Source organism: Rosa chinensis, chromosome 7, assembly GCF_002994745.2.
Source record: "Rosa chinensis cultivar Old Blush chromosome 7, RchiOBHm-V2, whole genome shotgun sequence".
Taxonomy (NCBI): domain Eukaryota; kingdom Viridiplantae; phylum Streptophyta; class Magnoliopsida; order Rosales; family Rosaceae; genus Rosa; species Rosa chinensis.
Window position 1 is genome coordinate 67,550,568 of NC_037094.1, and position 15,606 is coordinate 67,566,173.

At 36.9% G+C, this 15,606-nt stretch overlaps 1 protein-coding gene across 3 annotated transcripts; it reads left to right on the forward strand.

Annotated features, from left to right (window-relative positions):
* The first annotated feature begins 1,684 nt into the window (after positions 1 to 1,684).
* Positions 1,685 to 10,229, forward strand: LOC112178642 (vacuolar protein sorting-associated protein 51 homolog). 3 transcript variants are annotated; one of them, XM_024316810.2, is made up of 21 exons: positions 1,685 to 2,025; positions 2,497 to 2,636; positions 2,848 to 2,902; positions 2,990 to 3,097; positions 3,195 to 3,293; positions 3,387 to 3,464; positions 4,643 to 4,720; positions 5,108 to 5,248; positions 5,866 to 5,966; positions 6,052 to 6,119; positions 6,638 to 6,711; positions 6,856 to 6,922; positions 7,341 to 7,456; positions 7,922 to 8,188; positions 8,304 to 8,420; positions 8,569 to 8,640; positions 8,805 to 8,855; positions 8,998 to 9,225; positions 9,300 to 9,476; positions 9,633 to 9,761; positions 9,892 to 10,229. In XM_024316810.2, exons 1-20 carry the CDS (start codon positions 1,846 to 1,848, stop codon positions 9,750 to 9,752), a joined length of 2,337 nt encoding a protein of 778 aa, XP_024172578.1. In that variant the 5' UTR covers positions 1,685 to 1,845; the 3' UTR covers positions 9,753 to 9,761; positions 9,892 to 10,229. The 3 variants fall into 3 exon arrangements, with proteins under 3 accessions (XP_024172578.1, XP_024172577.1, XP_024172580.1); XM_024316812.2 differs by having other exon boundaries at positions 1,788 to 1,901; positions 1,981 to 2,025; positions 9,633 to 10,229; XM_024316809.2 differs by having other exon boundaries at positions 9,633 to 10,229.
* Positions 10,230 to 15,606: the final 5,377 nt, after the last annotated feature.

A 15,606-nucleotide genomic window follows, 5' to 3' on the forward strand; every position in this document is an offset into this window, starting at 1 on the left:
CCAGCGCATGTTTTAGCTAGAAAATCCTTATGTATCTTGCATTTAAAGTTTGAATTGAGGATGGGCCACAATGGCTCTCCAATGTACTTTTAGTTGATGTAAACATCTCAATTGCTTAATCTATGCAATTTCTTCTTCTAAAAAAAAAATGTCGAAGAAGGTTAGTGGAATTAGGTAGAATATGTTTCACAAACATTTGTTAAACCTAAATAGTTCTGGATTACTTATTAGGGATTCACATTCCTTATTTTACAATCCACATTCTTTTTTTTTTTTAGTATCTTAAATTTTGTTTCTTTGTAGTGTGGATTGTAAATTCTTTGTAATGTGGATTTTTCTAATGAGAACCACTAAAATGACAACTAGTTGAAGATTTTCTAATTATTGGTTTGGAATACCCACTTTTTGATTACATTATAGCAAATTAACCGTTACATGTTTATGTATGCATGAGTAGATCGCTTTTGAAAATTTTCTTCCAAATTACTAATCATTAAGATACCAAACTAGATTCCGGTCAGATGGTTCTGATCTCTTTTGGGTCATATGGATCTGATTTGGGGTGGGGGTGGTGTGGTGTTCCTTACTCGCATGAGGGATTTGATGAGGCGATCCGGCATAGGCGGTAGTGAGGCGGAGACGGTGGCAGTTCGGGGGTGGCCGTGCTGGGTTTGGGTCTGGCTTTGGTGGTCGGCGGTGGTCTTCTCACTTCCTTGGCAGAATGGTTGTTGCTCGGATTTGGGCCTGAGTTCGGGATTTGGGCTCAATCAGGGCTGGTGTGTGGGTTTGGGCTCATCTATTGGGCTTTGAACTGGCTGTTATTTTATTTTAATGTTGTTATTGTTTTATGTTTAATTTGGTTGCGCTTTTTGCGAGCAATAAGTCCCTACCGTATTCGTGTAGGGCTACTCGGGCTAGCTACTTGTGTGTGCACTCAAAGTGCCTTGTCTGCTCTAGGTAGGCAGCGAGTTCCTTGCTTCGTCAAATGGTCGCTGCCTCTTAGTGGCAGAGTGAGATTACGTGTCGTCGGATTTATCCTCCGGCGGCAACATAGTAGGAAAGCTGTGCGTATGGTAATTATGCTACGTTGTAATCGGGTTACATATCGAGTTATCTTTCCGTTATGTCACCGCCATGTCAAAGAAAATAGAGTCGCCAGTAGTGCGCTCTTTGCTAGTTGGTGCCTAGTTGAATACAGTTATTTTGTAGGGACGTATGATAGTATTTTAGGACGTTCTCTATATGCTTATTGTAATCAGGGGTTTAGGCTCAATGTCCCCCCCTTGTATTCGACAGTTTCATTAATCAAGGCTTGAGGGCGGCCGCACCAACCCCCTATTCAAAAAAAGATACCAAACTAGATCAGATTAATGACCGAACCAAATTTGTCAAACATGAACAATTCATACTTATAACTGATAAATCACGATTATGATTGTCTTAACAATTTTCAATTTAGTTGAAAAATTGCTTAAATGATCTACATATAAATATATAAATATCTAACAGTTGATTTGCAGAAATGTTATCGATAAGTGAGTTTCACACAAAAGTCTTCATTTTAAATTTTAATGGTCCTCATTATAAATTTAGAATGGCTTCCTAATATTAGATACTAATATAAGAAAACATGGAATGTAAATCGTAAAATGGGTACTTATTTGGTTCGGATTTAACTTTGCTGTTTACAGAAAGTCAAAAAACAAGAGCTGCGACGTCGTTCAGCATTTAACTGGGTCTCTTTACCAAACTCCGGTCCAGTACTTGACCATCGACGTTTCTCCAAATCTCGGCTCTCTCTGGAACAAGTAGTATTCTAGCAGAGTCGATTTCTGTAGAAGAAGAATGGAGGTGGAAGGTGTGCCTCTGGACGACAAGGCAAAGAGAATGAGGGATCTGCTATCGAGCTTCTACTCTCCAGATCCTTCAATGTCGTCCCCAAACTCCAATTCATCTTCCAAGTACATCACTCTCGACGCCATCAACACCACCTCCTTCGATCCCGATCAGTACATGAATCTTCTCGTACGTTCCCTCTAACTTCTCACTCTTACTCTTACTCTTATAGATTAGATTGCACATGGAGGATTCAGTTACCCAAAAAACTTTATAGGGTTGAATTGGAAGTTCTAGTTGTGAGATCGTGTATATTAGTCTGTGGAGGCTGAAAGTTTTGATTTTTTTGTTGTTCATACTTGATAGATAGTTATTACTGTTCAGTTTTGAATGGAGAGGTCTAGTGGTCAGTCGGGAATATGGTTGTGCAAAGTTAAGAAATCACCAGTTTTCGTAGCGAATTGGCTTTGCATATGGTAATGTGCATGTGCTCTGGTGCTATCTGTTTTCTCCAATTACTTGATTTCGTGGTAGGAGAAGAGATATGCGATGCCATGAGTAATGGTTTGAGGGATCTCTTGTAATAAATCGACTGTGTTGTTAAAGACAAGGTACAGGTTTAAAATTTGATTGAGAATTGTTATTTGTATCAATTTGCAGGTACATAAGTCAAACTTGGAAGGGCTTCTACAGAGACATGTTGAAATGGCTGCTGAGATAAAGAATCTTGACACTGACTTACAAATGTTAGTTTATGAGAACTACAACAAGTTTATCAGCGCAACAGATACAATTAAACAGTAAGTCTTCAACTTTGGTTTTTACAACGTCAGCTGTTGTGTATCAGTTTGTCGATAAAATATCCAAATCTCTTATCAAGTTTTGATGTGCGCAATTCATTTTAATGAATCTTTGACTATTTCTTACCAGAGTGCTTTTGTTTGGCAGTTTGGGATAACCATTTTTAGAAATTTATCATAATGACATTTCTGTAATCCCTTTTTCCAACAGGATGAAAAGTAATATCGTGGGCATGGAGGCAAACATGGAACAGCTGCTTGATAAGGTATGCATTATCCTTTTCATTTCAAAGAAAAATTAGGAAGGACAAAATGAGTTTAACATGTTACTTTCACCTGGGGAATTGTTGCAGATAATGTCCGTGCAATCTAGGAGTGATGGGGTCAACACTTCTCTTTTTGAAAAGAGAGAACACATAGAGAAATTGCATCGTACGCGGAATCTTCTTCGTAAGCTTCAGGTCTGGAGGATTATATGTGATTTTATGACGCTTTCGTAGTCAGTTTAGTGTCTGCCTTTGTGGGAGTTAAACATATTTCTTTTATGTGGAAGTGCAGTTCATATACGATCTACCTGCTAGACTTGCAAAGTGTATCAAATCAGAAGCATATGCTGATGCAGTCAAATTCTATACTGGTGCAATGCCAATTTTTAAAGTAAGTCTCTTCTATTATCATTTGAATGTGGGATCTCCTAGAATTTTATTTACATTCTGTCTTCTTTCTTTTTTGGTGAAACTCTACTATTAGGCATATGGAGACTCCTCGTTTCAGGATTGTAAGCGAGCATCTGAAGAAGCTGTGGCCATAATTATAAAGAATTTGCAGGTTTGTATGTTTTCTTTCCCATTTGATACTAGTTTTGCTTGTTTTTCTCTGGCTCCATGCCTATCCAGGAACCATTGGGTGTTATTTGTTTAGTTTCTTGTTTATGCATTAAGAATTCTGATATGAAATGTCCTGATGATTGAAGTCTTTGTCTTCCCTCTACATACTATTTTTCATCCTCTTTTCTAGTCCATTTGTCCTTTCCTTTAATAAATGTCTTGTTTGTTATAAAAAATTTCTTGTTTGTTATAAAAAAGTTATGCGGTAATTTAAAGCTTCCATTTATCCCTTTTTGGTGGGTTCTTGGATAAATTTGTGTAGTTAAGCTTAGTTAGACACTTGGACGGGTTCTTAATAAATTTCTGTAGTTTATGTGTCTAGGTGCTCAAATGTAGACCTGGATGTGAATTTGGAATGCAGTATATATGATTTAGTATGAGTTAAGTAGTACTGTCACTATTGGAAATTCACTGAAGCAATTGGGTATTACCCTAATATTAGATATGGGACTAGCTTTAGGAGTGAAATATATACAACAGTCTCCGTGCACAATATAACATTCAGGTATTAGTCTATGTAGTTGATATCTTTTTATAAAGGGCCTCTTGTTGCTCCCAGCTGGCCTTTAAACCTCAAAAAGCTGCACCTCATGGTTCTGTCTTCTCTTCCCAGTGGTAGGAATCACCATGATAGGAGCCTAGGAGGCTTATGAGCATCTTTGCCGCATCAGTAACAAGGGAAAGAGATGTGGAAGCAATATTTGGGTAGTATTTTTAGATAATAATATTCCAGTAAGATTCATCTTGGGAAGTCCTGAAAGAAGCTCTTTGACTTTGTGGGCTTGGTCTATGTCTGACTGAGATCTTCTTGCTTAGGAGAATGAGAAAAGTTTATGAATTAAGGGATAACTATTTTTCACTAGATATCACTTGTCAACCTTTCCTGTATTTTTGGGCCTTTTAGATTACTAATCTAAGGTAAATTTTATCAAAGGATCGACGTTCAACAGATTTGACTTAGCAGCATTATCTACTGCAGGACAGCTTTAGACACCTCTAGCTTCATTGGCATACAGTCAATGTTTAAAATTTCAATTTTCATGCTGAATAACGTGGTGACTGCAACTGTGTCTACTTGCTAGAAAATTCATCTTATATTTGCCTGATTATTCTTTGCAGGGAAAGCTTTTCTCAGATTCTGAGTCCATCCAAGCAAGAGCTGAGGCTGCTGTGCTTCTTAAGCAATTGGATTTCCCAGTTTGTACTGCACTTTTTTATTTATTTATTTTTTTATTTTATTTTATTTATTAAGTGTGTCCATTCAGATTATTTTTTCCTGTTAACTAATTCTGGCTTCAAGTAAATCTATTGTTAACAATAATGGTGTGTAGCTTTCTAGTTTTTGCTGTTGTTCTCTGTTGTGGACTCTTGTCCACTTTTATTCTGATCAATAAAACTTCTTTGTTTTACAAAACAAAATAAAGTGAATTTGCTAGAACTTTTTAAAAACCAAGTTATCCTTTTTCTCTTTACTTTTCAGTAACGGAGCAATAGCGTTTTTTGTTCCAAAGAAAATGATAATACATTGCTGATGTTTTGCTGATATTTGATGAATTTAATGACAGATTGCATATATTATGGCAGGTCAATAGCTTAAAGGTGAAACTCCTTGAGAAATTGGAACAATCTGTTGCCGACCTGCAGCTTAACATTGAAGAGGTTGGTAATGCTTCAGTGGATTCAAATCATCCTTCTACTGATCCAGCTCCTGCTACTGCTCATGATGTGAGTATTTGGAGTTCATTATCAGTTTTGTATTCTTATCTTTGGATAGTGTGTGATGATTTGAATCTAAAAGGAACCTATAAAAGCTGTTGACGAGCATTGAACACAAATCTTCAATTAACATGCGTCATTCTGATCTAATTCAGTTTAAATTACATGATGCATATGTATAGTCTTTCTCTCCTTTGTTTAGATAAAACAAAAATGACATTGGCATCAGATAAAACAAAAATGACATTGGCAATGGTAGCTGGCTAGTTCTCTGGAGACCTCTGTAGCATTGAGACTACCCAGAATGACTGGTTGGTTCTGTCACATCTGTGTACATATCTTAGTTTGAAGTGAAGAAGTTTACTGCTGGAACTATATATCGTAGAATAGCTTTTTTGCCTTCTTTCCAAAGACTACTTTAACGTTCATGCTAGCAGAATGATTAGTTAAATCTAGAAGTTGATGGTTTCACACATAGTTGTACGAAAGGCTGCTATGCAACTTCAAAATGCTTCGAGTTTTCTGTTTGATGTGTTTTGTGATTAGTTCCGACTCGTGGTTACATACTCCCTCCCCTACCTTAAAATTGCACTACTGAACAGCTACCATCACTCAACTAAATTTAGGCTTCTGTTCGTGAGTTTGCGGAGGCTATTCGTGCTTATCGGGTGATATTTCCTGATTCGGATAACCAATTAACCAGACTTGCACAAGACTTGGTATCCAGGTAAGGAGCACATGTTTCTACAATTGAATATCTGTACTTTGGTAGCAATTCGCTCATGGAATTTAATTTATTTTTGTTTCCATAGGCACTTTGGAACCACTGAGCAGTACATAAAGAAACAAGTTTGGTCGGCAGATCTACTAGGTGTCCTTCGTAAGTGCTATCTCTGTGCTATGACACCAATCTTAACATTGGTCTATGTCTACCTTGTTTTCAAAGCAATGGAAATTTTAACATTAAATATCTGTCAACTATTCAGCCTTCTCGTTATATCTACTTTTGCCTCTTTGTCTCTGGAATTTCCATTCATGAACTGTGCTTTCTCCTCTTAAATCTCCAAACACTTTTTAAACGAATGAAGAGTCAAAATCTGTCTATACTAAATATTAAGAGTGCTTACTTTGTCAATAAAGTGGTTCTGAAAGAACATGAATATCCTCACACCATATATATAAGGGGTATGATTGTATATAGCAAAATGACAAAAATCAAAATTCAAAACTAAAAAGAAAAATTTATTGGCACTGTTTGTTTGTAACTTCCCATTACTCCTGCAGATAACTACCCGCCCCCAGTATCTTCAATGAGAATGCGTTCACTTTTAAAGTTGCCTTTCATCAACCTAAAAATTTTCTCTTGAAATGCTTAACCAAAATGTTGTCTCTATGCAGGAATTATATGGAAAGATGTACTTCTATTGGAAGATGTGCTACATGAGGCTGCTCTAACCAATTATTCTTTTGAGGTTTCTTCAATGTCATTTCAATTTTTAGTTTTATTTTATAGTAGTATTTGCATAAGTTCTTCCAACTATCTAAAATTGAAGGGGAGACAAAATTTTAATGTTGAAGAATGGTTTAAGTAGAAAGAGTAATCTGTGCTGATGCAGGCTGCCCAAATTTCTGTCAAATTCTACATTGCCAACAAATTTACTCATCTCCAAAGCGAGATATCAGGTATTCATATGTTAATTCAACATTTATACTTTCTTTTAACTTTTTCATCATCTAAACTATAGTCTCAACAAATTGGTGTCAACAGCAAATTCTTTATTTTAGCCATTTACCCTATCCACAGACATATTTTTCTGTAAGATCCTCAACTACCATCTCCTTTTTCAGGACTTCTGTACATATCATTTTATCTATTCAACCGTACAAATACAATAATAAATTTTTTAATGGCAGAACCTCATAAAAGAGAATAACTTTGATAGATAGGGAATGATATGCAATATGATTTGACCTCTAATCATTAACGATCTCTCTCCCTCCTCGCTCTCATTCTGATGACTTCAAGGTCTTTAGTTGAATTTGTTTGAACCTTTTCAGTCCAAAGAAAATTTCTTAAGTTGAATCTGTTTGAACTTTTCAGATGCCCTCAAAAAGGTCCAAATTAAACAAAAGAATAGCGGAGAAGATTATTCCTTGCAAGTTGCCCTCGAGGGCGGAAAAAAGGCAGTTCTCCAAGGCAGCATGAATGTCTTACTGGTAAGTGGTAATGTCTGAGATAGCGTGCAGTTTCTCGGTATGTAACCTCATTTAACTATGCATGTGGAATTTAAGTTCATCTATCTCCTACATGTGGAATTTAAGTTCATCTATCCCCATCTATCATTCTAGTCCACACTTGTATATCTGTTCCGTATGACTTCTGTTATTTTGCATGCACATGTATCTTGGATGTTGTGCTTGGATATACATGGGTGACTATACAAATGAACAAATACATTCTTTTGGTTGGTGGAACATGGGCCTGATTTTGACCATTCTTTCCCAATATTTTTTTTTTTTAAGTCGTCACCAACTGTTTACCCAAAACAAAAAGTCCTCACTGTTGATTTCTGCTTTTCTTTGGCTTCTTAATAAATAAAACTGCAGTCCTTGTTTTTTTCTTTCCTTATCAAACGGGGCGAGAGTGGATGCTTATCCAATCATTCTATCATTTAATTCCAGGACTTCCGCCAACTTTTGGACGATGATTTGGGCCTACTAGTTAAACTGAGAGACTTTATTATTGATTGGGTCCAAGAAGGGTTTCAGGAATTCTTCAGGGCACTTGATGGTCACTTCCTCTTGCTATCAGGCAGGCATAGTTCAGCCAGTCAAGATCAGGGTTTGACAGAGGGAAAACTAGATGACAAAGTTCTGGCAGGGCTTGTCCTTGTGCTCGCCCAAATTTCGCTTTTCATAGAACAAAATGCTATCCCAAGAATCACCGAGGCAAGTAGATTACTAATACAATACACATTTTGTTTTTATAAAGTTTCAGTACTGTAGTTATATATTTCTTCATATTCCAGCGTCCTGTGTTGAAGTTTCATCTTCTCATTGTCAGGAAATAGGTGCGTCCTTTTCTGATGGTGGTGTCAGACGCTATGAAAATGGGCCTGCCTTTGTTCCTGGAGAAATCTGTAGGATTTTCCGGTCAGCTAGTGAAAAGTTTCTGCACCTTGTATGACTTAAAAATTTGTCTGATTTCTGAATTTTGTTAGGTTGTTTAATGAATTATTTGCTGAGCTACTATGATTAAATTAGATTTATCTAATCTATTACTTATACAAACATTTGGTTAAATAATCTTTTGATCTGCTCCTTTTCAGTACATAAAAATGACAACCCAAAGGATATCAGTTCTCCAAAAGAGAAAGTTTACAGCAACAACTTGGGTCAAGGTATGTTTTCTGTTTGGCATTGTTCCAATAATGGGGAGGGGCATTGTTCCAATAATGGGGAGGGAAGTTGCTGGCATGGGTACTACTGGATTATTAAGAAATGAATAATGGTGCCTATCAGTGTAATTACTATAATTTGTTTATTAAATTTGACATTTTCACAGCACAAGGAACCGCGAGAAGTTAGCATGTTTGTTGATTTATTTCTTCACGAAGTAAGTACATGTTTGTTTCCTCTCCCCCCATTGTATTCTCTGTATAGGAATAAAAGTAAATTTGTGGTGAAACTATGTACTCCCCAAAAAAAGTTACAAGGAAATTTCATTTGGTAACTTATCTCCTTGTCTAATGTGCTAGTTGGAAGGAATAGGGAGAGAGGTTAAGCAGATTTTACCTGAAGGCCTCCGAAGACATCGTAGGGCTGACAGCACTGGGAGTACTGCCTCATCACGGAGTAATCCATTACGTGAGGAGAAATTGAGTCGGTCAAATACCCAAAGGGCAAGGAGCCAGCTATTGGAAACCCATCTAGCAAAATTGTTCAAGCAAAAAATTGAAATTTTTACGAAAGTGGAATTTACACAGGTAATTTGGTACTTGTTGGATTCAATACTGATACTGGTACAGGAACGTGAACCAAGTCTGCTTGCAAATTGCAGGGGTCAGTTTTAACAACTGTGGTAAAACTTGGGCTAAAAAGCTTGCAAGAATTTGTCAGACTCCAAACTTTTAGTCGAAGTGGATTCCAGCAAGTTCAGTTGGACATTCAGTTTTTGAGGACTCCTTTAAAGGAAATGGCAGAAGATGAAGCTGCCATTGACTTTTTGCTAGATGAGGTATAAGAAGCTATATGGTCTACATGCTGAACATTTAAACTTCAAGCTCTTTTGTAATGGATTGATACTGGTTCTATTTCTCAGGATTTCAGAACTTGCTTTTAAAGTCTTGGAAATTTGTTAGACCTAATTTTAGTGGATTCTTTTGCTGAATAGGTGGTTGTTGCTACTGCGGAGCGTTGTCTTGACCCAACTCCATTAGAGCCCCCCATCTTGGACAGACTTATGCTAGCAAAGTTGGTAAAAACCAGGGAACAGAATCTACTTTCTCCATGATATTGAAAGGTGCAGAAACATTTGTGACGTTTCATTCTCTATTGCTCATACCGTGCTTTTTTCTACAAAGCTTACCTTCTGTATTTAGTTTGATGCTTCGGTTCTAGTGAGATGTTTGCTTGAAGAGAGTACTTTTTAGGTTTGGCTGAAGCGTGTAAGAAAGACTCTCTGGATTTGGAGTGTTTCAAGCTGCAGTTGAAGTGCTAGGAGTCTTCAAAATGGACATTCAGATCCCGGGAAATAACAACTTTTTTTATAGAGGTTTTGTAAATTGACAGTAAAGTTACTTGTCTCTAATTAATTTCTTTTTGCTGGCCATGTTGTGTAGGTTAGGTGACAATTTTTAAATTTTATGATCGTATGGTTAGTTAAAGAAACTTTATGCTCAATCTAACCTTTACAATGGTATTGAGAAAGATGTAAAACAAAGAATAAGGAAGCTAATTTTGGCTATGCTGGAGAAGCATTATTTGTTTTTGTTTTGTTTTCATGGAATGTGTGATGCTTTTTATTAGCATAAAAATTGCTAATTTCCCCATTTGATTTTGTACAGTAAATAACATAGGATAATGTTACATTTTAACACATACCAACTCGAGAAAACCCTAAAACTCTCTCTCGAGAACACTAAGGTTGCGGCGGTGTGGCACTTCCAGATCTCGTTCGGTGGCTCTCTGACGTCAACTCGATGTCGTGGTGATGTTGCCGGATGGGTGACATATGGTTTAAACATCTGGGATTTCTTTGCTTTTGGTATGATAGTTGTAGCTGGGCCTATTCGGATTTAGATTGCTTTGGGGCTGGAGGTTTTGTGCGTGACGGTTTCAGGGAAGGCGACGGCGGCGGCTAGGTTTCCCTCCAGGCGACGGCGACTTGTGCGACTACCATTGAGGGGTTTTGGGGCTTCGATGCAGAGACCCTTCCCTGTTTAGGGTTAGGGTCGGCCTATGTTGTAGCTTGTCCTTTGTTTTTTGGGTGGTGGCGCAAGATGGCGGTCTTCCTTGACGCGGGACAGGGTTGGGCGGCTTGCCGGTGCGGTGGAGTCAATACAAGGGCACAGCGGCATAGTTCTGCAGGTGCTTGTGGAGCATGAAGGCCTCTGGGCTGTGGAGAGTGGATGGGGCAGGCTTAAATGTTAGGCCTAGGCAAGATGTCTTTGGGCTTTGAGCCTCTATTTAAGGGTGTCTGCTTGGATTAGAATTGTGGGAGTTCATCCTGGAAGAACTTTTAGATTGGTACAGAATGTCGACTCCCAATCTGCTGTGAGATTGCTACGCTGAGGTTGTTGTTGCTTGCCAAAAACCGAATCAACGACGGGTAGTTTTTGATCTTCAGAAGGATTTCAATGGAGAGATTGTTCAACAGTTTCGTGAGTTTCTGAAGCTGGAAAATTTCGCCGGAATCTGACTGGTTAAACAATTTTGTGAGAAATCAACCTCTTAAAAGATGTTGACAGTTTTATTTATTTATCCCGTAGATAAGCAGATCCTTCACCTTGATCTTGTTGATTAGGCAGTGATTGAAAATGTGCAATGCCAACTCAGGGAAGGTGTTTGTGATTCCATGCTCAAGCTCATCTAGGGTCAATTCTCTGCCAAAGTGCACTGATAGTTACAGTGAGTAATCAATTTTTTGGCAAACTCTAACACTCCAACAACATTTTCCTCATATGGTTCGGTATGATATTGTCTGTCTTGGTAGATCCTTTGGAATGACTATCTCAATGTTCTTGAAAATTCTCTAAGACGTTCTTGGATCTTGTGATTCCTGTTGTATTTCTCAATTGTAGACTTGAAATTGTCTTTCTAGCCTTGATCTTCTATCAGCTTGAGCCAAAAGTGATAAATGAAGAGTAATTTTTCTCTCTTGTACTGGTTTAGAGGATGGTAAATCAGTTGTTCATACATGTCCAGTGGCATTCCAGAGCCAACCAATTGGCCCAGGTGTGTCAACTCCATTCATTTGTAATCACCCAGTTCCTCTTCCAATTATTCAGCAAATTCAGTCCTCAAACTCTTTCCATTATTGTTGAACAAAATATATTTTCTTTCCTTTTCTACTATTTCTCTGAGTCGTTGTCTGATTTGTTTCATGCTTTCCTCAATTAGCCTTGTTGGCCTAGCTTCTTCCCAATTCAATGAAGTCATGCCAAGTGATTTGCACATGTTTGAATCTAAATGTTGACAGTTGGAAATGACATAGGTATGCGAGTATGCGACATCTATTATATTAAATTTTTGGACTACTCATTATGGCCACCATTTATTAATTTGTAAAAAATAACTATTTACTATCCTTTTTTTTTTCTTTTTCAATTTATATTTAACTTTTTACAAAAATTTATATAAAAAAGAGTCAAATAGCATGCGCATTGTGCGTGTTAAGAGGTCAATTAGAATTAAACAAAACATATAGGTGTCGAGTGTGTAACATCCGGACTTGAAACACTTGATTTTCTTTTGTGGAAAACAATATATTGTAACGTTCATCGATGATCCATCCCTCACCATTTGCAATTGGAGACTTTCGTTGTCTGAATGCCACCTCTCCCAAAAAAATGGAAACACTGCGGTTGAATTTGTAGGACAAACGTCGCTCAAAGACATTCAGCTATATCGGTTCCCATGCATTAGTCCCATAGTTAAGACAACTTGATTTCCCCATAATTTTGTGCTTCAGCTTTCCTCCATTGAACATTTCCATCAAAGATTTTGTTTGCATAATTTTCCAGAAGGCTCTTAGTAGTAGAATGAACAATTTATCAGGTGATGATTTTGATTGACCTAGAGATCATTAATTACTTCTCTCTGTTCTCTAACGAAAAACTTTCAAAGCTGCATGGTCAAGTTCATCAGTCTTTCGTTTATTTAAAGTTCATTTTCACATAAAGATATGACAAACTCTGCAGAAGCCTATCTTTAAGGTGTAACAAACAAAACTACCTAAAAGTTCCTTTGTTTTAATTAGGGTCCTAGATCAAACTGAAACCACCAGGCTCATGGGGAAGTTCTATGTAACCATGTTTCTTGTAATTAGAAACTACCTGCTTCTGGTAAGCTTCATTGGAGCGGTGTGGTCATTTGAATTAGAATATTGGGAGTTCATCTTGGATGAACTTTTAGATCGGTACAGAATGTCGACTCCCAATCTGCTGGGAGATTGCTGTGGTACGGTAAGCTTGTTGTTGCTCGCCATAAACGAATCAATGACGAGTAGTTTCTGATCTCTAGCAAGATTTCACTAGAGAGATAGTTCAACAGCTTCATGAGTTTCCGAAGCTGGAAAATTTCGCCGGAATCTGACCGGTTAAATGATTTTGTGAGAAATCAACCTCTTAAAGATGTTGACAGTTTTATTTATTTATCCCGTAGATAAGCAAATCCTTCACCTTGATCTTGTTGATTAGGCAGTGATTGAAAATGTGCAATGCCAACTCAGGGAAGGTGTTTGTGATTCCATGCTCAAGCTCATCTAGGGTCGATTCTCTACCAAAGTGCACTGATAGTTACAGTGAGTAATCAAATTTTTGGCAAACTCTAACACTCCTACAACATTTTCCTCATATGGTTCGGTATGATATTGTCTGTCTTGGTAGATCCTTTGGAATGACTATCTCAATTTTCTTGAAAATTCTCTAAGACGTTCTTGGATCTTGTGATTCCTGTTGTATTTCTCAATTGTAGACTTGAAATTGTCTTTCTAGCCTTGATCTTCTATCAACTTGAGCCAAAAGTGATAAATGAAGAGTAATTTTTCTCTCTTGTACTGGTTTAGAGGATGGTAAATCAGTTGTTCATACATGTCCAGTGGCATTCCAAAGCCAACCAATTGGCCCAGGTGTATCAACTCCATTCATTTGTAATCACCCAGTTCCTTTTCCAATTCTTCAGCAAATTTAGTTCTCAATCTCTTTCCATTGTTGTTGAACAAAATATATTTTCTTTCCTTTTCTACTATTTGTTTGAGTCGTTGTCTGATTTGTTTCATGCTTTCCTCAATTAGCCTTGTTGGCCTAGCTTCTTCCCAATTCAATGAAGTCATGCTGAGTGGTTTGCACAAGTTTGAATCTGAAATTTTGACAGTTGAAAATGACATAGGTACGCGACATCTATTATATTAAATGTTTGGACTACTCATTAAGGCCATCATTTATTAATTTGTAAAAGAAATATAAAGCACAATTGATCAAAAACGGATAAAACTAATATTAGCCCTAGAGTTGAAAATAACTATTTACTATCTTTTTTTTTTTTTTTTTTCAATTTATATTTAACCTTTTACAAAAATTTATATAAAAAAAAGTCAAATAGCATGCGCATTGTGCGTGTTAAGAGGTCTATTCGAATTAAACAAAATATATATATAGGTGTCGAGTGTGTAACACCCGGACTTGAAACACTTGATTTTCTTTTGTAGAAAACAATATATTGTAACGTTCATCGATGATCCATCCCTCACCATTTGCAATTGGAGACTTTCGTTGTCTGAATGTCACCTCTCCCCCAAAAATGGAAACACTGCGGTTGAATTTGTAGGACAAACGTCGCTCAAAGACATTCGGCTTTATCGGTTCCCAAGTATTAGTCGCATAGTTAAGACAACCTGACTTCTCCATAATTTTGTGCTTTAGCTTTCCTCCATTGAATATTTCCATCAAAGATTTTGTATGCACAATTTTCCAGAAGGGTCTCAGTAGTAGAATGAACAATTTATCAGGATTGACAATTTTGATTGACCTAGAGAGCATTAATTACTTCTTTCTATTCTCTAATGAAAAACTTTCAAAGCTGCATAGTCAAGTTCATTTGTCTTTCGTTTATCTAAAATTCATTTTCACATAAAGATATGACAAACTCTGCAGAAGCCTATCTTTAAGGTGTAACAAATGAAGAAAAGAAGGGAAAGGAACCACAACTCACTTTCACAGGTATTTCTGCAGTATAAACTTTAGACATCTTTGTATCTTCAAGATTGAGTATGGATTCAGTATCTTCAAGCATCTTAGACCTTTCTTCATGATCATCCTGATCTTCAACAATTTGTGCTTTATGATATGGACTTAGTGCTCTTGTTCTCCACAAGCCCACTATTGTCCTCCCAGGAAATATAACTAGTCATCAAATACATTCTATATGTATAAAGACTTTGGCATAAACAAAATCATCTGTAATACCACTACCTGCTTGCTGAGCTGAACTACAAGAATGATTGAAAATAAAATCCAAGCCGGCCTTGTTCATGATAAATTGATAATATTTTAAGACGTTCTCTAGATACTTATTGTAATAAGGAGTTCAGGCTTAATGTTCCCCATTCTATTCATCAGTTTCATTAATTAAGGCTTGATGGCAGCCGCACCAGTCCTTTATTCTAAAAAAGAAAAAGAAACAAAAAAAGAGTTAATAATAATAATAATATATATTAAAAAAAAAAGAGTAATTTTTATATACGTGGTATTATATACAAGTATGACGGTTAAGTTGAAGTTGTTATTGTTGGTATGTGTCAAAGCAAGGACTTGCAACGTGCATGGCTATGTTTCGGAGAGCCACGTTATGAGAATGGATACTCGAATAGTTGGATTGGGCTTTTAGTGGCATAACACGTGCCAGATACTAAAAATGAGAATACAATGTTACTAACCACTCAAAAATTAGTTGTAGCAGAAAGAGATTATCTTAGTACTTGCTCTGTTTCAATCACTCAAATATTGATAAAGAATGAGTGCAATTCAAAATTAAGACCAAAAAGAAAAAGCAAACCAGAAGAACTCATCTGGGCTTTTAGTGGCATAACACATGCCAGATACTGAAAATGAGAATACAAACCACTCAAAAATTAATTGTAGCAGAAA

What these genes read in the sequence shown, in the direction of transcription:
- LOC112178642 (XM_024316809.2), top strand. Translation starts at nt 1,846, where the DNA reads ATGGAGGTGGAAGGTGTGCCTCTGGACGACAAGGCAAAGAGAATGAGG. An exon ending in ATCTTCTTCGTAAGCTTCAG is followed by an intron (nt 3,098 to 3,194) that starts GTCTGGAGGATT and finishes GTGGAAGTGCAG; the next exon opens with TTCATATACGATCTACCTGC. An exon ending in CGAAAGTGGAATTTACACAG is followed by an intron (nt 9,226 to 9,299) that starts GTAATTTGGTAC and finishes TGCAAATTGCAG; the next exon opens with GGGTCAGTTTTAACAACTGT.